This window comes from Haliaeetus albicilla, chromosome 1 (assembly GCF_947461875.1).
Source record: "Haliaeetus albicilla chromosome 1, bHalAlb1.1, whole genome shotgun sequence".
Taxonomy (NCBI): Eukaryota; Metazoa; Chordata; class Aves; order Accipitriformes; family Accipitridae; genus Haliaeetus; species Haliaeetus albicilla.
Window position 1 is genome coordinate 52497367 of NC_091483.1, and position 25148 is coordinate 52522514.

Consider the following 25148-nt stretch of genomic DNA (forward strand, 5'->3'; position numbering starts at 1 on the left):
CCACTAATGACTAGTCTTTTTTAAATCCAGAAGGGCCTAGATAACTAGGTTAGACTACATAACTTGGCCTAGAAATTACATGACTGTTAATCCATGCATTGATGTCACTGGACCTATTCACGGTGTATCGAAAAACTCAAAGGTGACAAACAAACAGATTTACATTTACATTTGCCACTTCAAATTTTGACTTCAACTTTGCAAGGTGGTATAGGAGAATATAATTTTACTATATAAAATTCTTCTGTATTCAGTCCATCTCAGAAACGGTGCAATAAAATGCTTGAAAAACTGAAAATTAACATAAACAAAATCAGGGGAAATACTTAAAGATGATGCAATATGGAGATCTTTAAGTAACAAAGGCAGAGTAAACTTGTTTGTTTCATTCCTGCAAGATGAGTTTTAACACATTACCAAAACATCACATTTAATCAAGTACAGGACTGAATTTATCAATAGAAATTGCCACCTATTAAAATATTTTCCATCTAAGCAAAAAATAGCCCTCTTCTTTAGTGAACTGATTTGGAAATAAAAAATTTTCTGAGAAAGGCTAAGACAAATGTTCTGAAATAGTTTAAGAAAACATTTTATAGGATACAGAAACATTCTGAGATACAGAAAACTTCTGACATTGTATAGAGTTTGGGGGCAGGTGGTCTGCAACTGCTTTGACATTTCTCTACAGACAGTAAAAGCTGAAAAATCAAAGTCACGTTACTTTGGGGTTTTTTTTGCTACGGCATCAGTATTACATAACTTGTTTGCACACATAAACCTAAGGTCAGAACTACATTTCCCCCAAATCCACCTTAAAATAGTCATTAGTTTCACTTATTCTTAACACTGTATTTCTCAAAGACAGTCAAAACCTTATATATTTTATCTAATTTGGTCTTCTACATGACTTTAAATGCATACCACCTGAAAATAAACTGAACTTTTGCCCTTTTACACAAGCAATAAGTTGGACTGGACTATTCTAATACATATTGATTGGCTTCAGGCAAGATCAAACAACATACTTTGTATTATTGTAACCATGTAGGATAATCTAAGATGATTTTAAAGCTTATTTGAACTAAAATTTTTAAAGCAAAATCTTAAGTCATTAATAACTATTCTTTACGCAGTACATTCTAAGATGTCAACTGGAAGCAAAAATATTTCCTAAACACAGTAATTAAACTTATTAATTTAAGTATTTTTAAAATCAAAGTTTTCCCCTGAAAATTTTAAGTCACTCACTTCACCAAAAGGTGGTTAAAAATACGGAGAACTTCAAAACTTGTCACTCCTCTCAATCTGCATTTTTAGCTTCAATCAACGGATAGATATCAGAGAAAAGCATGTCAGTATTTAGTAGCAATTTTCAAGGGATGTGTTTTGCCTTGACTACTCATTTAAGACAGGGTCTTAGACTGTTCTCCAACAATTGATTTTCCACTCTTCATAGCCAATATATAAAATCTAAACCAGTCTCTTCTCTTTTCCCTGAAGAACTTCCAGACTAATACAAATATTACTGGAGCTGAAGAATATTGTATTACATAAGAGCAATTAAAGGCTGTTTTAGTTAAGAGCTTTTTTCCCCTAAAGATAAAGGAAATCTTTAAATGCAAATGTTAGTTCCATTGCACTTAATTCTAAAAAATGACATTAATAATTGGTTGAAAAAAAGTTGCATACATATAATGTATTCTATAAACAAACATTATAAACTACACTTGGAAAATACTAGAAGTGGCTACTGGTACAATCCGTCTTCGCTAATGTCATAGAAACTGCAGTGCCTGGTGTTTTTAACCAGGAAGAATTTGCATACAAAACACAGAGGTACACACCTACATACAGAAAATAATGTCTTGTATCATTTGGCAAACCAACACGTAGTTTTAAAAATTAAGAATGTTTTACAGTATCCAACATTTACCTGTTGAAAAACATCTGCACCTTCATCATAATCCACTATTGTGAAAAACAGTTTGTTTGAAAAAGCAGATGAATAGCGCCATGAATTAGCCAGCACTTGATATTCTTCATTAGCTTGCCTGTTAAGGAAAAGAAACAAATGTACATCCATGTGGCATTTGCTGGCAAAAAAGATCCTATAACCAGCTGCAGCTGTTAGATGAATTACACTTGCAGTATCATTCTCAACACCCATACTAGCAATTAAAAAAAGTTTCAGCTAGTTATGCAACACCTCGCTTCAAATTTGCCTTCTCCAGAATTAGAAATGTGTTAAGTCAAAATATACCAGAGAAATCCCAAGATGATGTTAACAAAAAGTAATGCTTTCCATACTTAAAAGTCTCAGAAAACAGGAGTGGCCTGAGTGGCAAGCGTCATGCAAATCTGCTAACAGAGCCACGGAAGCAGATGCTTACATGGCCCTTGAGTACTATATCAGGATTTACTTGCTGGAGACAGCAGTGCATAAGGAATTCTGAAACTAGTGGAAAAATAACACAGAAGTGTGACAGTAGTAATCTTCCTAAAATAGCAGAGCCATAGAAAGAGCCATAGAAACTGCTAAGCACTGGGGAAATGATATTAACTAAATGAAGAGTAGGCTTCTAAGTAGCATAATTCACGCAAGGTTATTTCTACAAAACTTGTTTTAAAAGTGATAAAGGATAATTTTGTACAACATATAGGGTTAAATAATCTTTCACTAGAAAGTCATATTGCTACTACCCAAATTTGTCAGAAAGCCTCCCCTTGGCTTTACTCACGGCTCTATATTCAGGTGAGGTTTTTTTGGTTGGTTGGATTTTGTTTGTTCGTTCATTTGTTCATTTTAAAAGAAAAAAAAACCAACCCACCAAAACAAAACAAACAACTTTGCCCTGTCTGCACTGAGAGGAAAGGAGAAAAGTAATTCCAGGAGAATTCTGGTATCCTTACCAGCAAAGACGTTCTCTAAACACACAATCACAGAACCATAAAACCACAGGTTCTTCTACAGGACAAATCCATATCAATGAATAATTCAGAAAAACAAAGGAAAAAAAAAAACCTCAAAAGGATCCTTGCAGTACTTTTGGCTTTACACAGGCTCCTTTGCTAATTATTTCCATATTACTAATTATTCATATCTGCTGTAGAGTCCAAACCAAGATTCTACCACTTGGCAACCTATCTTTGCATATGGTAAGATTGCAGAAGTAGTATGAATGTAGATGAATAGTAGATGAATAAATGTATCCTGCAGCTTTTGTCGAAACACTGTTTCTATAAAACCAGTTCCATGTGTTTGATGGTGCAAAATGCTGTTTATTTAAAAGCTGTAGATGCAAAAATCTGTTTGTTGCAAGAGAAACTCTGCACTAAACACACATAATACATATTGTATTTTGAGAGAACAAAGAGGAGGAATAGGATGACAGGACCACAGAAGTCATAAGACCTTCCCCATTTCCTCATAACTGAGCTCAGCCTTAGGCATGAAATATATTACATACAACTACAGCAGAGTTGTGTTGTACCAATGAATATATATTGTACACGAAAAAATCTATCATAAAAAAGTTAAAATGAAATTTTATGATCTTACCCCCCCAAGAATAAATCTTATAAACCACAAAACCCCACAACTTTCACCCTTAATTACTTGAGTAAAATTTGCTACTTAACACACTTACTCAAAGTTTGCAAATATAAAAAAAATCTGATTTAGACATTAGATTGGTTATTTCTAGAAACAGATACTAAGTAGACTAACATATTCACTGTCATCCTGAAGAGGGCAGTCATACAACATCAAAGGAATGCTTTAAAATCTTAAATAATAGCTGTAGGGCACTGTTCTGTTAAACCTGCTATATTAGAGCTGGACCATTTTTATTATAAGAAGATGATAAAAATCACTTCATCTTGATGCCATCACTCTTCTTAGTCTACCTTTCACTTGTGATGAAACAGTATTTCTGGGAAATTCAGGTACTGCGTTTATACCCCCACTATTTGAGAGAAGACTCTTGTTCCTGTTGATCTCCATGTATTTTGCATCTTTGAACTATTTTGAATTAATTTAATAGGTAGAAAGTATACTTCTGAAAGTATCATTTTGCAAAAGGTTGTCTTAGATTTTCTATAACAGAATCAAAGCACAATTTCATCCTCACACTGAAGATAGCAAAGCATTCTGTAATACATCCTCACAGCAGCAGCTCTTGAGGGCTGTGGAGAAGCAGGAGTGAAACAAGGAGGGGCAGGAATACAAAGTTACAGGATTACCACATACAGAACTGAAGAACATTCTACAGTCCACTATATAATAGTCAATAGACACAAAGCTGATACAATCATATTAATAATTTTTTGTAGTGTTGGTTATTTCTTTTCAGATAGAATAATGGTAAAAAGCATAAGCACTTGGCTGAAAAAAATGCAGCCTCCAATTAACATCAGGCAATATCAGTTCTGTCACTTCTTATCTACCTATCTCTAACATTAGTTAATATCAATTCTATCAGTTTGGTTCTATGAAGTAATGTTAATTATATGAAATTCTTACAATAATTATATGAAATACTATAAAAGCATAGGGCAAAACTACACTTGGTATCAACTCATCAGAATAATGTTAGGAGTGCTCTTGTTAGTTTGAAAGGATTTTTTGGTAGGTGGAGAAGATTTAAATGTTACTGCTGCTGCAGTCACCTCTTTAGAATTTCATCATAACAGCAATACAGGAATACAGCAATAACAACGGTAATATTAACCAGCTGCTAGAAAATAGTGGCCATATCAAAAGGGAATGCTACTATTAGATTTATCTAGAAAATGCAACATACTGAAAAGTAAGCTGCTAAGCAAACGCTCTACAAAAATTTCTTCCATTATGCAAGAGGTGCTCATGAAATATTAAAAGTTTTATTTAAAAAGATTAAATATGTGGGTGTCTATGGCAGATAGTCAGATTTGTATAGCTTGAGCTACATTACATTAGATTAATTTGATTCTATTAGTCCAACATTACAGTAAGGAACACACAAACAGAATATTAGGAGAAGAACAAAAGAGACTGTGGAATTATTTGCCAAAGAACGCAGTAAAGCATTATTTTTTGGCACACTATGGACTGTACAAAACACTTACAAATATACAATTGGCAAAGAATGCACTACCAGATCACCTAACTGCTCTTATTCATCTGTTTATTTAAATTGTGACCAACGCTGCAATCTACCTCCAAAACAACTTTTGTTTTTTATTTGGAATAGTTTTCCCAAAATGAAGAGAAGAAGGAGCTAAGTGCATATTTTGACGACTTCTCAGTATTTAGAAGATAATAAATTCAGAATGCTTATTTGCTTTTATTTTTGTTTAGGGTGACTCATAACGTCAAGATGAAAAGCACTGAAGAATCTACAAATGTGTCGAGAAAATTCACCACACACGACAAACTGAAGAGAGTATGGACACTAGTTGAAAACTACACTGTTTATGCAAGCTAGATATCTATAATAGGAGAAAGCAAGCTAAAATCCATGCTATTCCATTTACAGCATCCCATGAAACTTTCAATATTCTGCAGATGAAAAGAAGCTACAAGATCATATTTTGTAGAAGTTGCAAAGTTAAAAAAAAAAATTGTGACCACTGGAAGAATAAGAGGTCTCTTATGATCCAAGTATAAAATTACTGCCTGTTAAACAGGACTCATCAATACTTCTATCAAGATCCTAAAGTGCACTGGAAAAGCAATTGCAGAACTTTCAACAGCTCCTTCCACATTTCCTGTTCCTTCTTTGAACAAAAGTTCAAAAGATAACTCCCTCTCAGTACAGCTAAGACACCTGTCAATGATTTTCTCACTACCTGCTCTTGATCAACCAGAAAAAAACTGAAAGGCAGAGGAACCTGCTTCTTCTTTCTGACGACACCTCCTTGACAGTCAGAATTCTTTTTGCTGTTGACCTGCTCTTTGATCGGCTACTTGAAAACAGTTTTCTGAGATATCTTCTTGAACAGGGAAACCAACAGAATTACTCTCTTTTCTAGATTAAAAACCTCCTCTTGGAAGTCTCACTGATAGGGTAGATGTTAATAAAACTATGTGGAATCTCTTCTCTCAAATATTTTGTCATTTCCTTTTGCACATCGTGAGTCAACAGCAGAAAGCAGCTACATTCAGAGCCCTTTATGAAACACACACTACATTAAGCTCAAAACTTAAAAATACACAAACTATACATTGAATTATAACTTACCTCTTATATAATCCTGTAAAAAATACAGAAGGAATAGCTTAAGCAGTTGACTCTGAGCTCATTCTGCAGCAGGCTTTCTGCAGTCAGTACGAGCTTGTTCCAATAGATGCCATTAATAATTTCTGATAGAATTCAGCCTTGTCACTCAAATGAAATAAAAGAAGTCTTTAGAAAATATGTGCCACACCTGCAAAATTGACCTATCTCCCTCACGTCCCACATATATATTTTATGTATATATAGGTATATTTACACACACACACGTATTTATAGACACACACACAACTTTAGCTAATGGGAGTAATCAGTGCTCCTTTCAATATAATGAAACTTCTGATGCTTTTAAAAATGCAATAGTCTGGTCAACATGGGGGTGAAGAAAATTACTGGCTACACAAATTCCTCTGCATTACCAGCCACTTCTAGCTGCTGCTTCATAAATACTGTCTTTGCAAAACTGTGTTTTCCCAGAATCTGGAAGCAGGTTTGTTACTTGTACAGTAAAATACTATTCAACATCCTCCAGGACTGAAACAACACAATTTTCAGTTTGTGTGGTTTACAAGCTTGTCTCCACAAGTAGTCACCTACCATTACTATAGTCTTCCTCTGTTGCATTTCCCCATTTTTCTCCTGATCATTTAAGATGCTAATTGTAGGCTTTAATCTTGATTTGCAATGATTCAAACGGGCTCAGTTACATCTTTAAAAGAAACATTTAGGAATTCACAGGCATAAACAAGCATAGTAGAAAGAAAGCAAACCAAAATCCATTTGTTTCACGTAGCATGAAATTCACAGAGGAATGTACATGTCTAATTTACATGTTTTCACCATTATCTCATTAAAAAAACCAGTGGCACAGGTCAAGGTATAGACCCTATCCACTGAAACTTAGCATCTTTAGCCTCTAACACTGTTCTGATCTTTTCAAGGAACACTAAGGAACAAACCCAATGAAACCAAATATACATCTTTTTGTTGATGGGCTTCAGCTGTTGGGAAACAAGTGACCAGTTTCATTTCTCTGACTGAGATATCCCCTTCTAAATGAAAATAATTCAACAATGAATTTGAAAAATGAACCAGACAAAAGTGTGAACTGTTTGGCAACAAACAAGACATCTCTGATATGTACCTGCATGCAAAGCAGAGATTATTGCTTCTGCCTGTGAGATGAGAGAAGCAGAGCTTAGAAAGTAAAATAAAAGACCTCATATAATTTGCTTATGGAGTGATTAGATAGTACGGCAACAAACAAAAAAGAAGGAGTTAATGATAACAATGAAAGATGCAGAGGAACAGTAAGCACAGTGATGGTTTCCGCAGGCTAGAGCTAAAGCCCATGTGCAGCTGAAAATCAAAGCACTAATACTCAGTCAAGTGGAGTGGGGGGGTTGTTGAAGTCTGGTTGCTAAAATGGTGCTGATCCCTTTGGGAAAATGTAGTGATAATAAAATGGGGGAACAGATTCCAAGTACAGGCAAGAAGACGAAGAGCAGAGAAGCTGGAAGAGAATTTTCACCCAAACATGCATTCAAGTCAGGCTAGTAGTTACCGTTTGCTGGGATGCAATACAAAGTACAGGCTGAGAAACAGTCTCTTCATCCCTGTGAAGATGCTGCTGTTAAAGTGACCGTTCTTTTGTTCTCCTTCTTAAATATACAAGTAGTTTTTTTCAGTAGTGTGACTGATGTGGTAATAGAGAGAAACTATCTAGCTGAGTGAATACCCAAGCACAAAGGAAAAACAGAAGCTGGCCTTATATCCCAAGGAGTTACTGTTTAGAGTTAGATTAGTTCTGACTGTTCATCCGAACAAAAAAAAAAAATCCAAACTGATTCATCATCACAGTGCATCAAAGTGCCCTTTAGGATCTGCTTCCAATATGCTGTTGCAGAATATATACACCAAGAACAGTCAATTAAGACTAAACAAGTTTAATTTCCTGGGACCAAAACTGTTTAATCATACACGTTTCCAAACATGCATGGAAAAAAACCCCAGACGTTCAACTGTTAGAAACACATCCCACTTCCACCAATGACTTCACATTCAAGAGCACATAGGATATCTAATCTGTTATGGTTAATTCATTTCTGAATACCAGCTATGTCATATTGAACCTAAACAACTGGGTCAATAGGAAAACTGACATTTTTATGCTACCGCTTACATAGTTGTGAAGGCATCAGATGGCTTTCGATAGCTCTTTTTGAACAGAAAATTGAAATTTTCTTGTTCACAAAGCTAGATGGAAATATTGTACTCCAAATTCTGCTTTAGGATAAAGACAGAATTTCCTTGAAAAACACTCAAGAGGGATGACTAGAGGCACTACTAACATGTATACAGAGCTGCTGGTTTACAGAAGCCTTCATGTGTTAGGACTGGATTGATTCAGATAGCCTACGAATATATTTTCCAGTCCACAGTTTGTGAAAATATTTCATTAAGATGAATACAGAACAGATATCTGTCTCAAAGATGACAACCTGGTAGTTGTCTTTTAGAAACACCTATAAATCTACCTAATTTGTTTTGGGCATAGAACAAATTTGGATCAGTAATGCAGATATATTTCTAACTTTTAAAAGTATATACTGAAAAGGGATAATGTAAAAAATTAGAAGGAAATCAAGCAAAATTAAGTAAAGGAAAAGCATTAAATACAACAATATGATGTATATCAGGAGCAAACAAGCCTAGCATTGGATGAACAGATAAGTTTCAAAAATAGGCAAACAAAGCATTCAAAAATTTTTTTAATTGATCTTTCTCAAGATGATACATAAGATTATGTATTCATCTCCTGTATTGATAAAGAAACCCTTCTCATTCCATTGGAAAAAAAGATCTTAAGTAACTTTTGCTAAAGAATACCTACAAAACACACAATATGCTTTGGTTTTACTGAAAAAAGATATCCTTTCACTGAAAGGATATTTTTTACATACAAAAGTTTCATCTAAATATCTGGAGTCCCAGGGACTTCTCTGTATGTGGCTTTTTAAGAGTACGTTGGTATTATCTCCATATACATTCACAAATCATAACTGTTAAATGATTTATGTGATTGATGTTACAATGTCCTCCTTGCTGCGCACAGAAAAGCCTTGGATTCTCTGAAACAAATTTGGTCAGTGTTCCACATGTAGGTCCTTGCTATATGGATAGGTAAGACTTTTTAAAAATGTTTAAACATTAAAAATGCTTCCAAGCATTTTAAGACTTGGCTAAGATCACCTCAACCAAGTTTTATCCAAAATTTGGAACTTCTTTGGCATTAAAAAGGATGGGGGAAGGAGGAGAAAATCCTTCCTTCATACCTTCTAGACAAAGTCCAAACTACAGCACTTTTCAGGAATGGACAGGCACAGTAGCGTTCCCTCGTAGAGAATGTGGAGCACCAAACTGACTTTGCATTCACTTTGAAGAGTGCCAAAAGTGACGCTAACTTTCTGAATGCAAGAAGCTACCTCTCCATCTTTGGTGGCACAACCATTCCAAAAACCTGCCAGAAAAGTCATATAGATTTTACTGTAAGCAGGGGCTCATTTTAACAACAAACATTCTAAATATAACCAAATGCAAAATCAGATACACAAAGAATATAGTTTAACAAGATAGGACACACATGATCTATTCTGGCCTCAAATATGCAAATCTGCAATGGCCTGCTCTAATGATGATCAGGTTTCACTGCTCTTCTCCAGAAGAGGACTGCTTTTCCTACCATTGCTCCCCATCCTGTTATTTATCTTTTTTTTTTATAATGCTTTGTTTTTCATGCTTAGCATTTGATGTAGCTCTATGCAACAGCAGCACACAAACACCTTTTTTTTGCCTTTTGAAAATACTGTGCCCCTGTTCTTTAAAAGCTGGACATTTAGAAGAGATAAAATACTGAAATGTCAAATCTAGCCACCAAACGGAAAAGACAAAACCTTTTCCTTTTTTTTTTATTTTAGATAATCCTGTGGTGCATAAACTAACCAGACTCAATTTTTAGGAGAAAAAAAAAGTACTAATTCTTATGACAAAGTTATTCCAAGTCAAATATTTCAGTCTAGGTGTTTTTTTGTATTTGAAGTATGAAACTGATTTATTTGTATGCAATTGTTCTGAAAATATTTCGATAAAGTAACAATTAACTTAAATCTTAGACAAAAGCATCCTCATACAACATTACAGATTAAGTTAAAAATCTATTTTTCCTTTAGGCAGAGTGGCTAGTGCATAGCTAACAATAAAGTAATGCATGCATTTCAGTTCTGTATATCCTTTCAGTGCTCCTGTCCATTAATTAGCCATTGATTTGAAAATATTGATTTTCCTGATAATGGTTTTACGTGCAGTACGACCAACCTCATCAAATTCCTTTTATTTCACATGAAAAAGTGGATCACACCTTCACATTTATTTAAACAAACTCAACTGAAAGCAGTATGTTGGTTTTTTCCCTCATTTTATGCTTAAATATTTTCAGTTGCTTCTGTATATTAATGGCTAGCCTGGTATATTACAGGATGAAGTTTATAAGCTCTTTTTCAGTACAGTAAACAATATACAGTTGTAAGCAAAATTAACTTCTTTAACAGCAATACTTATGTTGTTTTCACATGCCCTACAAAAGAGCTGTACATCATAACACACGGAAAGAATTTGCTATGGCCATTATAATAATGAATACACTGACCCTTATAAAGCTGAACTTAGTACATCTCCTGTAGCTTTAACTACTGGGTAGGAAAATAAGGAATGACTTAAAACAATATGGTAAACTTTCAACTCCTATTTCATCTCCTAAAGTTGAACTCTGGCAACACAAAGAAGAAATATAGCAACCAAGTGCTGGAAGTTTTAAAGAAAAAATTCCTTTGATTTAAGAAAGCTTCTGTACCTACTCCTTCACCTTCACAGGTCAGATGTGGAGGGTGAGCTCATGGGAATGCAATTTATATACTCTCCCTCAAAATTGACCAACTGACTTCAATGACAAAAAATTAATCTATTAAAAAAAAAAATCAAATAGCACCATATATGACTACAGATACACAAGTTGAAGTTTCTATTGTAAATGTCGCATTCCAACACTCAAGAAAGCTAACAAGCTGCTATATTTACCAACTGTGCGTTGTTTAAGGTACACCTATTTAAAACCAAGAAATAATATTTCTTCATATAAAGCTTATGTATTTCATAGTTCTACAGAATATTTTGCTGCCTATTTAAATACTGTTTAGAACTCCCTGCACAATAATCCCACCTATTACTAAACATAGTAATTTCTAATGCGTATTTTGGCTGAAGAAGGTTCTATTAGCTCAGTTTCTGATTTAGTAAGGTAATTAAATGCATGACTACCTTTCAGTCCCTTGGCCCTATTTCCATGTCTATCATTAGTCATTTTTGGATTAACTTACTGAACTAGGAACTTCCGGAGAAAGCTCTTGAACTTAGAAGAATACCAGAGCCACTCTAATAGGAGCCACCAGAACATATCAAAGTGCTGTGCCAGACAGCATTCCACAACAAGCATGTCCTCGTGGAAAAATGTACTTCCATGTAAGAACTGTCCAAAGCTGTGAAATCACAGGGTAACTCACACCTGCATCAGAGCCTTGGACATCGCTTAACTGAAGAAACCAGTGAAGTGTCATATTATTAGATGGCAATGAATCACTTCTGTCACAAAACATCTTTGGAAAGATCATGGTCGACTGATAATAAAATAAAGCAGATTTCTTAAAGAGAAAGTCTTGGTCAGTTCTGTACATTTTCTTCAACTGTAATTTAATAAAATGCAAAACTAGGAAGACTTCTAAAATTTGACATATAGATTAAAAGGCAGTTGAAAACATCATGTAAAAAACACAGGAGCCTGTTAAAAAGTAAGCATCTATCCCATGCAAAGAACAATTCTACTCAGTATATTGCACATTGATTAAAATGTTCACTTGAAAACTGTGGTGAGGAAGATGAAAAATATCACTAAGGTATAAATTACCTGCAAACAGAGCACTGCCGCTGCGGCTGGAGAGCGGTGAACATCACTATCACAGAGTAGTTACGAGGTGGAGCCTTCACAAATCTTCGGAATTTGTCTCCGTTCATGCGGATGACAGAGCGCCTTGAGCTCCACTCCATCAGCTGTTCCACCTTCTCAGCCAAAAGATTCTGTAATTGAAGACAAAGATAAGGAATGTTTAAGCTTAAACTTCAAGCACTTTGTACCTATATTCTGCCTTTGCATCCTCAGAGCTCCTATGGACTTAAGCAGGAGGTTGGGGGTACCTCTATATATCTTATAGCACAATTTAGTCTTCTACGTAGACAAGTAAATTTTAAGTATTTTAAAAAATAAATCGATGTGGTCTTAAACAGAAAGGATACATGAAATGAAATCAAACAGGTTGCTACCGAAGGCAAAGGAGTAGAGTAAGGCTGACTGTCTAAATACAAGATATCAGTACAGCAATCATTTACTTTCATTAAAAATTGGAAGCTTTAGAAAATGCAGCATTATGTTATATTTATTCTTTTTAGTAAAAATCACAGCAAGATATTGTCAGTCACTCAAATATTACAATGAAAGAAAAATGTAGGTACAAAGAGAAAGTTATGTTCAGAATTTCCTTACAAATATATATCATATTGAATTTAAATTAATGTAAGTTTTATATTTTGCTACAGACAGGAATGCATTGTCTTATAAACCCATCTAGGCACATTCTGTTACGAGATCAACACACGAGATCTCAAGATCGAGATCCCGAAAATATGTTGGCTGAACTATAAGTGTATAATAAAAAAAAAATTTGCTTGTGTGTGGCTTTTCTTTTGCATGAAAGCATTCCATCACATGAATGATTTAAAAGCAGGCTGAGACATATTACAAGATGGCCCTCAAGTTAAATACATTCATCTAATTATTCCTATGAAAATTCATCTAATTTTTTTTTTTAATCAAGTAAGCCTTATGTCACACATGCTCAGCAGAGAATTTTTAGTCTCCTAAATTACCTAGGTTCAGTGAGGTAGCACTGACCATGCTAGAGCAGGTGCATCTACACTTACAGCGTACCAGGATGAATGCAACAATCCATCTTGTTTTAAGTCTTCGGTTTCCTGCACAAGGACACTGTGGAAGCTGCCTATATCAAATAAGAGCTAAAAAGAGTGGAAAAAACTGGAATAGTACAACTTGCACAGAAGCTGAGTGTTGAGAGAAGGTGGGAAGGACGGAGAGGGGGACAGACAGAAACAAAGACTGGAAGTGAAGAAGGAGCACCAAACAAAAGAGAAACCGAGTTCAGAAAACTGGAAGGTGAGAGACCTCTGATAAAATACTCGTGAGTTAGTGAAAGGCTATACAAACTGGTGAGGGTCTGCAGTGGAAGGGAAGAATAAACTAGCTTAACAAACATATTGAAATGGGGATGCTCTGAGGACAGAGAACATGATGACAGGCAAGGCAAGGATAAAACTCAAATACTGTGCAGTAACAACTGAGCAAGGATACAAGGTGGCTTTTGTAGGACTTTTTAAAAAAAACAGAAAAATTTTTAATTTTTAACTTTTTAAAAAAAACAGAAAAAACAAGAAAATAGAAAAATTAGCTCATCTAGTAACATTTTGAAAAATCAGTAAGGCTATAAATAACAGTATAGATAGATATATGAGGGGAAGGAAGGACTGAACTACATGGATAAAGGAAAATTACATTTTGCCTGTGTCGTGGTTTCACCTCAGCCAGCAACTAAGCACCATGCAGCTGCTCACTCACTCACTCCCCCCACCCCGGTGGGATGGGGAGGAGAATCAAAAACAAGTAAAACTTGTGGGTTAAGAACAGTTTAATAATTGAAATTTAAAAAAAAAAAAATGGAAAGGAAGATAACAAAAAGAGAGTGAAATGTAACTCAAGAAAGACAAGTGATGCACAATGCAATTGCTCACCACCTGCTGACCAATGCTCAGCCAGTCCCCAAGCATCGATCCACTCCTCCCTGGCCAATTCCCCCCAGTTTATATACTGGGCATGACATCACATGGTATGGAATACCCCTTTGTCCAGTTTGGGTCAGCCGTCCTGGCTGTGTCCCCTCCCAATGTCTTGTACCCCTCCAGCCTTCTTGCTGGCTGGGCATCAGAAGCTGAAAAATCCTTGACTTGGTCTAAACATGACTTAGCAACAACTGAAAACATCAGTGTGTTATCAACATTCTTCTCATACTAAATCCAAAACATAACACTATACCAGCAACTAGAAAGAAAATTAACTCTATGCCAGCCAAAACCAGGACAGCCTGTCAGATCTTCCATCTTAAAAATTAGCAGATGATGCCCCTTGGAGCTCCTTATAAGGCACAGTTGGTCATCAGAAGTTTTGAGTCCAAAAGAAGCTTTGATCAGCGTAAATCATGAACAGTTCTGAGACAGCCACACTTAGTTAACTCTGTAAAGCCTTTAAAAAAAAACCCATATTTTAGGTTTTCATTCCTATTCTCAGAATTTAGCTGAGATTTGTAATCACAAATGGAAGGAGAGATTACAATTCTGTTTATCATGAGAATACCAATGAATCAATTAATACTATAAAATTTTTCTGCTGCTAAATGACACGTTTTGGGTAGTTTTGCTTCAAAAAGATATTATGTAAGTTCTTTTCTTTAAAAACAATCATAAAGCAGATTACATAAAAATGAAGTCTATTCATTTGTAAGACTTCCTTGGATTAGCAGTGCCCGGATTAAATCTTTCTGTTCATTTCAAAAGATTCACTAGTTTTGCATGAGGCACTCCAGTTGGTAACGTGCAATAAAACATAAGGAGCTAAAAAGGATGTGGACTCATATTTCCAAAAGCTTTAATAACTGAAACAAAAAAAGATAAACCAAAGAGAACTAATAAAAGATACAACTTTTAAATTAACACAGGAAGGATGCATAATATCCTCCTCAGTACAGAAAACCAAAGACTTTTCAGAATATGCCTTATTCTGAGAAAAGATATAGAAACCCATGAAGTATCATTCATTAAGGGTATTAAAGCAAAAGCATGATCTTGACAGAAAAAAACAGGGGAGAAAAATACCAGCTCTATTACTGCTATATACTTTGTTTCTACAAAATAATCAGTGATACCAGAAGAGTCTTACTCAGAGAAGACCCACACAAAGTTTTACTTGGAAGCTTGTTGCCAATAAACAATTGCCCTGATTCCTTCAGATTCAGCCATGTATAATGTCACCTTCACGTAGTTCTTGTGCAATACTGTGAAGTTCACCATAATGTTCTCAACCACTTGGATCTTTTGTTTTGCTTTTTCTAAATGCACTAGGTTAAAAAGCTAGTAACTAAGCTAAACTAATATGTTTACTACACTAGGTAATCAAGCTAGTATTTCAGGAGTATAAAGTCACTAGGTAAGATTTTATTACTTGCTGCACTGGATTCTGAAGAAATCTATTTTTTTCAAATAGAAAGTTATCACTGATTAGATTGCAGATAATCACATATATCATAAAACATTCTGCTATAGGCCAGATTTCTCTTAGGTAACTCACTGCACTTAGATATCCTACCACTTTTTAGTCCACTTTATTCCATAAAGTCTCCTTTTGCAGAGTAATTGATAGAAGAGACCTTGGACTGACAGCTCCAGAATTCACAATGAAGTCTGTGGAATATCCTATATTTTATGGCTTTCTGATTTGTAACACTTTACAGATAGATGAAGGTCTGATATGGTTTTGTCATTTATAAAACATTTGCACAATATATGCTGCTGAGTAAGTTATCAACCTTTTCCTCAACTCATTTAATAATGAAATCCAAGAAATAAATCTAGTGTTAAATGAGTTTCTATTTTAGCTGTGCATTTTACTTTAAAGTTGAGTACCTGCTTTCAAGAAGTATGGCACATTTCAACATTCCAACTGTCTACTGTAGCTTTGGATCAAAAAGGCACCCACTTTTCAGACACTACACTCAGAAAATTGACCAGTCTGTTAAAAAGGGAAATAAATGTATATTTTAAACAAATGCTCAAGCTACTAGCAGACTAGCCTTGTGGATTTCATAATTCAGAATGTAACTCTGATATTTTTATAAGAAAATTAAAAGTTTGTAAGATAACAGTGTATAAAAAACAGATTGTTGAATAAAGGTGTGAGTATGAGGTCTACCTCCAGTGAAAAATTTTCTCCTGGGTAAAAGAACAGTGTTGAAAAGTGAAGAAAAATTGACAGAAAACATTTAGAAACAAATGGCAGAATTTTCCCTATTACCCTAATGGAATAATAATAAAAATAATAATCTCCTAATACCCAGGAAAGCATTGTTAGAAAAGACAATGATCTATCCCAAATTATTCTTGCCATGAAGGTACTGAAACTGAACAAGTGCTCCAGTATTTTTCTTTTACCATTTACCATCCAACTATACAAAGCATATATAAAACTGTCACCAAAATGAATTCCCATTAGGATTCCAGACATTTACAAAAGTTTTATTAACTTGCATCTTTCTACCCCCTGGGGAAACCCTTCTGCCAAAGAAAATCTAGAAGTACAAGAGGATGGCTAAATCAGACCCACTAGACAAAACACATCTTGTGATGAGTGAGATACATGAACAATTGTTACTCATGTCCAGAAAATGAGACACTATCTGATTTTTGCTCTAGACTGCTAATTTTCTGCTCCTTTCCACAGTCTATACAGTTAAAGACCCTACATTTCTTTAAACTCGTTTATTTACAGAATTCCTCTGAGCACTTACTAGCTTTATACTGGTAACTCAAGGGGGCTGTTTTAGTTGAAACACTGAACAAAAAAAACCCACAAGCATAAATTTGAGAAAGGAAATTCTTCCTTTACAAAGGAAACTGCAGTTTTGTTGGTGCAAATAACTACAAAAGGGTCAACAGATAACAGTCTACTGATAAAAGCATATAGACGATTTAAACCAATGGATGAAGAGGCAGCCATGTATAATTTATTTATTTTTATTAGCTGATGCCCCAAGCAGAATAAAAGAACCTATATGACCTATGTGTGGAAAAAACATGAATGCTAATACCTTTAAAACAAACAGAACTATAATATTACTTGCTGTTCCTACGCTATTTTGTAACAAAGTGAAGATATATGGGTTGTAGTGAGGTGGGTGCTGGTCTCTTCTGTCAGGTGGCTGGAGATAGGACGAGAGGAAATGGCCTCAAGTTGCACCAGGGGAGGTTTAGGTTGGATATTAATAAAAATTTCTTTACTGAGAGGGTTGTCAGGCCTTGGAATAGGCTGCTCAGGGAAGTGGTTGAGTCACCATCCCTGGAGGTATTCAAAAAGCGCGTAGATGAGGCACTCCAGAACGTGGTTTAGTGGGCATGGATGATGGTTGGACTCGGTGATCTTGAAGGTCTTTTCCAACCTAAATGATTCTATGATTCTATATGGCACAACAGCATTTTTTCAAAACTAAATAACCCTTAAAAATGTTTACCGAGAAAATCCAGAAGCCAGGAATTTTCTGATGCAACAAGGAAAGCAGTTCTTTATTTAACACGGGGATTTCTCCATAAAGAGATCACCTGTGAAAATTATTTTTGTTGCTGGAGTAGCAGTAGAGTCATTGGTATTTTGGCCTCAATCCCCTCAAGCAGATGAGCAGTCCCCACTGAAATAAGCTGCTTGGGACAGCAATTCTAAATAATTCTGCTTTTGTCCCTGTGGCTAGCAAGATTTTTCCATTTGCAGTTGTCCGTATCATTGAATCAAGAACAAAGCAAAAAAATAAAGTTGAAGTTCATCTATTATAGATCTCAGTTTCCAGCGATGTGATGAAACAACTATGCCACCTGTCTAAAATGTAAGCAAACTGTGACAAGTTATGAAACAGAAGATGCAGGCCCAGCTTCTGGCATCTGCACCTGAAGCAATTCCCTATTAGGGACTGCTTTCCCAGTGATCCCCCATATCTCCTCTCTGCTTCTTAACCCAACAGAGCTTGGCATCTACAAGCCTTCCCTTTCGTACTCTGCAACTAGCAGATTAGCTACTCAAAACACAGCTTTATTTATTCACCCTCCCAAGACACAGTGCCTACAAGACAAAGCATAAACAACAATAACAACCACCCTGTATACACACATATTGCCTCACTTGACTGTTAATCTTCCTTGGCCAGATTTTCTAAATTTCTTCTGGCCCAAATTAAACCATATCTCTCGGGGGGGGGGGGGGGGGGGGACCAAAACAAAACAAAACCCAAACCAAACCAACCACCCAGATCTTCCTAAATGCTGCTTGCTCTGTCTGTCCAATGGGTGCCACTGACATTTTCAAGACAAACCTCTTATTTTTAAAACAACAACAAATATTAAGATTTAAATACTTGCTGATTCACGTTTGTTGATCTGGGAAATATACATCATAGCAAAATAGCTGGAGTACAGCAAAGGGAAGTTTCTCCTTGATTCTCACAGAAGTTTTATCAGATTGTCTTCATTACATAAATGTATTTCTGATGGGTTTACAGTACTGAAAATGTATTTTGAATTAAATTTCTTCCTTAGACCTCCTTTCATTTACTTTGCCTTCAGTCAGAACAACATCACACAGGTAACTTAAGGCATAAAGGGCTACTCAAAAGGGCAAAGAACAAAGTCCCAATGATACTACTCAATGCTTCAGTGTCCAAATTAGCCTCCTTTCATTTGAAACACACTGGCTCTTACCAATTTGCTTCTTTCAGGTTTCAGAAGAGGTTTCAGCTCATTCTGATGTAAGAGGGTGCCTCCTGAATACTAACAGACATGTGCAAATGGAAGCCCTCAGCTCTAGAAAGGTAGGGTCAAGATCTCTAAGATGAGATACAGGTACTAGGAAAAGTCCTCAAAAAAACTGGGCAGGGACTCAATCTACTGCCAACTACTAGTAAGGCTGAGGCATTGGTTATTACCAAGCCATTCCCCTTTTCTGATGAAAAATTCAAATTCAGTCCAGTAGCTCAAATTTCAGTTTCTGTAGTGAAAGCAATAAAGCAAGGAGTTTCTAATTAATGATTTGATACTATATTTGCTACTGCAGGTAAATTAACTACAGATTTTGTTGAGTATTTCTTAAATTATGATGTTGCAAATAAAAGTGGAGATGGCTTGACTTCCATGTTTCCTTTATGTGTATCTTACCAAAACCAGCTAATGTAGACTGATGAAGACTCCTTTATTCTCTTAGGTGCATCAAATCCCCAAGAAATGTTAGCTTTGTAGGTAATTATTTCAGGACAACACTCGTAAAATAAACCCCAAGGTTGCACTGATAAATCATAGCCTCTCAATCTGATGTACGTAGCTTAAATTCCAATTTGTTTTAACAAAGTCTTTTTTTTCTAGTCTTTTGTTACACTATGAATAATAGTATACAGAAACTAACTGTACTAATAAATGCATTTCTGCAGTATAAGAACAGCTAACTCCTCTAAAAATGTGTCTGATAAACATTCACAGATATGTAATTACTGACTCCATTACATTAATGGCAGAGAGACAGTGGAATTAACGTTGAAAGTGTTGTTACAGCCTATTTAACCTTACAGTCATTCACTATTCTCTTGCTTGTTCACCTGATGCCTGCATATAAATGTAATTTACACTGCCAATGTATCAGTATCCTTGATATGTTATCAAAAATAGTTTTATCACTGATAAACCTTGACAAACAATACTTGCATATACTTAGGTAACTTTAGGTACTTATATCATCCCCTACACACTAAAAAGGGAGAAGATAGATGACTACTTTCCTGCACAAGCCTTCTAAACAAGGCCTCACATGGCTCATGGACTTGAAGGTGCTAAAGAAGAGTAATTTCTTTGATCTGCCTAGATCTTCACTCTTTTCTCCAACACTTCCTAGGTTATTCTGGAACCTGGCTGAAAACTTAAAACATACTTCATTTTTATCAAAGTTTATTCCTCTTAAAGTTAAGACATGCAGCACCAGTAGCTTTATCCAAAATATTTATTCCCTATTTTGAACTTGTCTATAATCAAGAATAGAAACCGCGGGTCACGTCAAATTTACAAACTTTGTTAAATGTAATTTCTTGATTCACAACACAAGAAACCCTAGGTCTAGTGGAGAACTCCAGGATTAAGTATCTGGATATTCCAGTGAGCAACACAATTTTCTGCAGCAGAAATTAGCAACATTTACATCAAATTCTGGAGGCATCAGAAGCACAGTACAATCTATTCTGTAAGTCATAAGGTCATAAACTAATTCTTCTACTGAGAATGGCTGTATCAGTTTCCTTCCCTGTCCCCCGCTCCTCTGCAGCTTTCCATGATCTTTCAAAGGATGTTTTTCAATTAAAAAAAAAAAAAAAAGATGACCATGAGTTAATGCAAATATTACTAACCACTAATATATACAAAAATCTGTTAGGATGCTTGTTTCCCTTTCAGATAATTTATTTATTTACAAAAAGCCATTGCCTGAATATAACTGAGAAGCCATGTAAGCTGGCACGGCATGACTGACTTGATATTATGCTCCATTGACTTCAACTCATTTAGCTGTGACTGAGGATTTGCTTCTTGGAATCAGACACTGATTTTCATCTTTATGCAAAATAGCCTACATTTTGTGGTATTAAGCTTAAGAAAATTCTTTTTAAGGCTGAGTAGATAAATCAGAGAACTAAAAGTACTGAGGTTTGTTATTTTAGCCCATGAGTTGCTCTATTAGTGATTTAAGAAAAATCTGGTTGATTTCCTATTGCTTGGAGCTGTCGTTTTCTGATCATTATACAAGAAAGTATTAACATTTAAATTTTTTTCCACTGTAGAAAACACAAGATAGAAGGTAACCTGCATAATGGTTTATATGGATGTATTTTGTCCAGTTGACTTAAAAAAAGATCCTAAATTTCCATGGAGTTCAATCAAAAATTGACAATCTCTTTCAAAATATAAGAAATTTATCCTATTTTGTAATTAATACTTTTTAAAGTTTTCACAATTTGTCACACATTTTATTTTTTAATGAATGTAAGTATTCATAAAGTTCACCTAATTTAAATAAAGTCTGTAAAGTCAACATTATGAATTACAGAGTAGGACTCTAGTACTGTAAACAAGCACACAGTTTACTTCCGTAAAGAGAATCCGTACTGTACTGCACTAAATAAACACAAGTTAAACCGTTTAAGAGTTTACAGAAATAAGCCTGAGTAAGAAGCCCTATACAACTATAGGCTTTTTCCCTACCGTTTTATTTTACTATTTTTTTACAAGCATGGAAGTAATTAAAAACATAATGAGAAATATCAAAAGGATGAATTATGAATTAGAGAAAAGATACTTACAACAAAAGCATCAGCTAAACCTTAAAGTACATTTTGCTTAGGTCACCTTTACACTGAAAGGATATTAGTCTCGGGAGAGCATAATATAGGACAACCAGGATGATTCCAAGAGTACTTGATACACAAAAAGGCTAAAAAAGTTCCATTTATTCTCAGTGGAAAACACTTCAGGGTGACCTAGTAAAAATATTGCAAAAGTTCTTGATTAAAAGGTGGGAAAAAATCCATAGCTAAATACTAAAATGATGCAAAAAATGTTAAAAAATAACATAATTTTGCACAGGTATTTCAATTTAATAAGATGATCAACCTCCTAATTCTAAATGACTATGTTTTTTCAGTATTCAGAACCTTCAGATTCCTGGGAACTGGATATGACCATACCTTTTAGAGTGTTAAGTTTATGATTTTTAAGCAGATACTTCAAGTTAATTACATGCACAATTACTACTTCACAAATAAAAACTCTTTCTAAATCCAGGAACATATCTCACAGCTAGAGTCTATCAAGGCACGTGTGACTAATATACTCATTCAGCCTGCCATTTTCAAATATTTCTGAGTTATAGATAAGATTAACTTAGCTAAGACAGCCTTTTAAACTAATTGCTATTTATATTGCCATTCTGAGTTTCAGAAATTCTTCCACACATCCCCCAAGATTTTTTTATTAAGTTCAGCTTGCTGCAATACTCATCTCACAGCATTCAGCAGCCTGGCTGAATTTACTGTGGAGAATTATGAATTAACTACTAAAAGCCATTCAAGAACAATTATATATTTTGTGTACCTCCCCCTTGCCAAAAAGAATATTGACTTCTCAGACACATTATTAACATTGTGCTTATTTTTAAAAATAACGTAACTTTTGATCTCATTCTTTTCCCTTCATTTCTTTAGTGTTTGCTGAAATCAGCAGGCAGCCTTATTTAAACTATCTAGATAATTTGAAGAAATGGCATTTCTCTACTAAAAGCAAAGGCTCAACAGTACACAAAGTCACAAGCCATTTCTCCTTTTTTCTCCCCAAATGTCATTTTTTCAGTTGTTTTCTAAGGCTAGAGTCCAAAGTGTCTCTGAAAACAGGAAAGTGAGGTCTCTCTTGAATTATATTCCTGTTTGACTACTCTCAAGCACTATTTGTGAAGAGAAGTTGAACATTTCTCCAAACAGTGCTACATAACCCACTGTTCCCTGTCTATTGCAAATTATTTTGTTCAGCTGAATCTCTTTAAAATAAGAGATCTATTAAGAAAATATAGCGTTAGAGCAAGCCATAAGAACCCCATAATCCAGGATCAGGTTGCTCCTATACTAAACAGTTTTGTACATACCAGAGCATGTAGCTCATGTACTTTATACAGAATGAGGAGATGCTGCCCAGGGAGAAATGCAAATAACTTAGATAGTACGATCCTTTTAAAAAACCCCAAAACCTCTTCAGAATTAATTTGTTCTGTAATACTTTCTGTATGCATAAGAGAAATACTGGAAAAAAATTTTAAAAAGTCAACATTACCTTGAATTTGCTGTTTCTTTGGGATACAATACAGGCAATCAGAATATTGACTTCAAGTCTGAAAATGAAGAAAAGGGTCTGCATTTCTTATCTAGTCTGGTTACAGGTTCCATTTACAACTCTAAAGCAATTTCACAGAAACCACAGTATGGCTGAGGTTGGAAGGGAGCTCTGGAGGTCATCTAGTCCAACCCCCTCTGCTCAAGCAAGGCCACCTAGACCTTGTGTCCCAGGACCATGTCCAGAGAGCTTTTGAGTATTTCCAAGGAAGGAGACTCCACAACTTCTCTAGGCTGAGCCTTGCCAGTGGGCAGTCATCTTCACAGTGAAAAAGCATTTCCTGATGTTCAGATGGAACCTCCTGTGTTTCAGTTTGCGCCCATTGCCTCTGGTCCTGTCACTGGGCACCAATGAAGAGTCTGGCTCTGTATTCTTTACACTTTACCCTTCAGGTATTTATATACATTGGTAAGATCCCTCACAAGCCTTCTCTTCTCTAGGATAAACAGTCCCAGCTCTCTCAGCCCTTCCTCAGAACATTATCAGTTTCAGAACACCAGATGGAAAGCATGATATTTAAAGGATGTGCATGAGAAGACATCACTTTACTGAACAGTAGTTCCGACCTATTTTTTGTTCTTTGTGAGTGTAAAGCAAGTTCTGCTCTATAGAGCAAGTAGCATCTGGAGGAAAGGGGACTTGAACCAGCATAGACACGAACAAAATTGCCCTTTTGTTCAAAGTGTATTTGTTCCATGTTTCATGATAAAGTAATTCAGAAATCTACATTACTGGAAAGACCCTCCTTTTCCTAGCAATATATACACAGTGCTGTTGAATTAGCATACCATCACTCCTCTCCCCACCCCCACCCCTTACTTGCACATTCCTCTGCATATTTGTGGAATGACAAGCTTTTATGTTGAAAGTTGATATAGCAATGATGATGATAAGACCGCACAGAGGTAAATCACTTTAGAAATTTGAGGTTGCTTTGCCTTTTGTGGAATGCTGGCAACAAATCACAATTTGAAAGGGGGCAAAAAGCCAAAAGAGCAACAAAAGTTCAGGGTATTACTGGATTTTCTCTCCGAAAAATCTGAAGAAATTAAATGGCATCCAGATCTTCTCACTCTCTGTAAACAGGGATTCTAGAGAGACATTTTACAAAGCCTTTGACAGCTCTGCTCTCCTCACTGTGGTATCACCACATAGACTTATCCCTCAAAGCCCTGAAGTACTGTGCTACCACTGAAGAATTACCCAGCAATCAAGCCAGACAACCAAACTATGGGTAATGTTAAAAGAGAACTTTCTTCCTCTTCTTCAATTTTCTAAGTTATTTCAAACACCAGGTTAAAATACAGATGCTGTATTTTCAGTCACTGAAAGTACAGAATAGATGACTAAGCTGCTACAATGAAAACAAGTTTTATTTAAAAAAGAAGCTTATGAACTGCTAGCTATGAAAAAAGCATCAAGACTTTACAGGGAATTAGACTATAAAGGAAGATTGGGAAGGGGCAGGAGCATGTCCTGTTAAAAGAAAGAATGCTAAGAACAAATTAATTCAACAACCATTTAAGATTTAAAATGCATAGTAAATACAATACAAATCAAGAGATGCTTTGGTTCCATAAATGAGTGAAAACACACCAGAATGAAGACGAATAAAAGGGCAGAAATTAAACTGTTATAAGGGCACTTAAGCACTCTCTGGTAATCAGAAATATAACTGCTTGAACAGGAAAACAATGAGACCTCAATCAAACACACTGAAGTAATTTTGACAGAATCCCCTTAAGAATAATGAATGAAAAAATTTTATTTTTTTAAATTGCGCCACAAGGAATATAACAGTACTTCATCTTACTTTGTTATTATATAACAGACAGTTAAAATGAAGGTATATAACATAAAAGAATTTTAGAGGAAGCTAAGTGACCTTTAACTATATCAACATATCAGCAGAGTTCTTATGAATAAGTTGCTCCAGACAAGCATAGAAAGACCAGTTAAGTTGATCTAGAG

At 35.3% G+C, this 25148-nt stretch overlaps 1 protein-coding gene across 1 annotated transcript in view; it reads right to left on the minus strand.

The window, feature by feature from the left end:
- Positions 1 to 25148, minus strand: part of TUSC3 (tumor suppressor candidate 3) — a 136412-nt gene that overhangs the window by 71370 nt on the left and 39894 nt on the right. Inside the window, exons 2-3 of the mRNA XM_069789366.1 lie at positions 12235 to 12404; positions 1937 to 2054 (exon numbers count right to left, since the gene is read on the minus strand). Of these exons, the coding sequence (XP_069645467.1) occupies positions 1937 to 2054; positions 12235 to 12404 (288 nt within the window). The remainder of the gene's footprint in view (positions 1 to 1936; positions 2055 to 12234; positions 12405 to 25148) is intronic.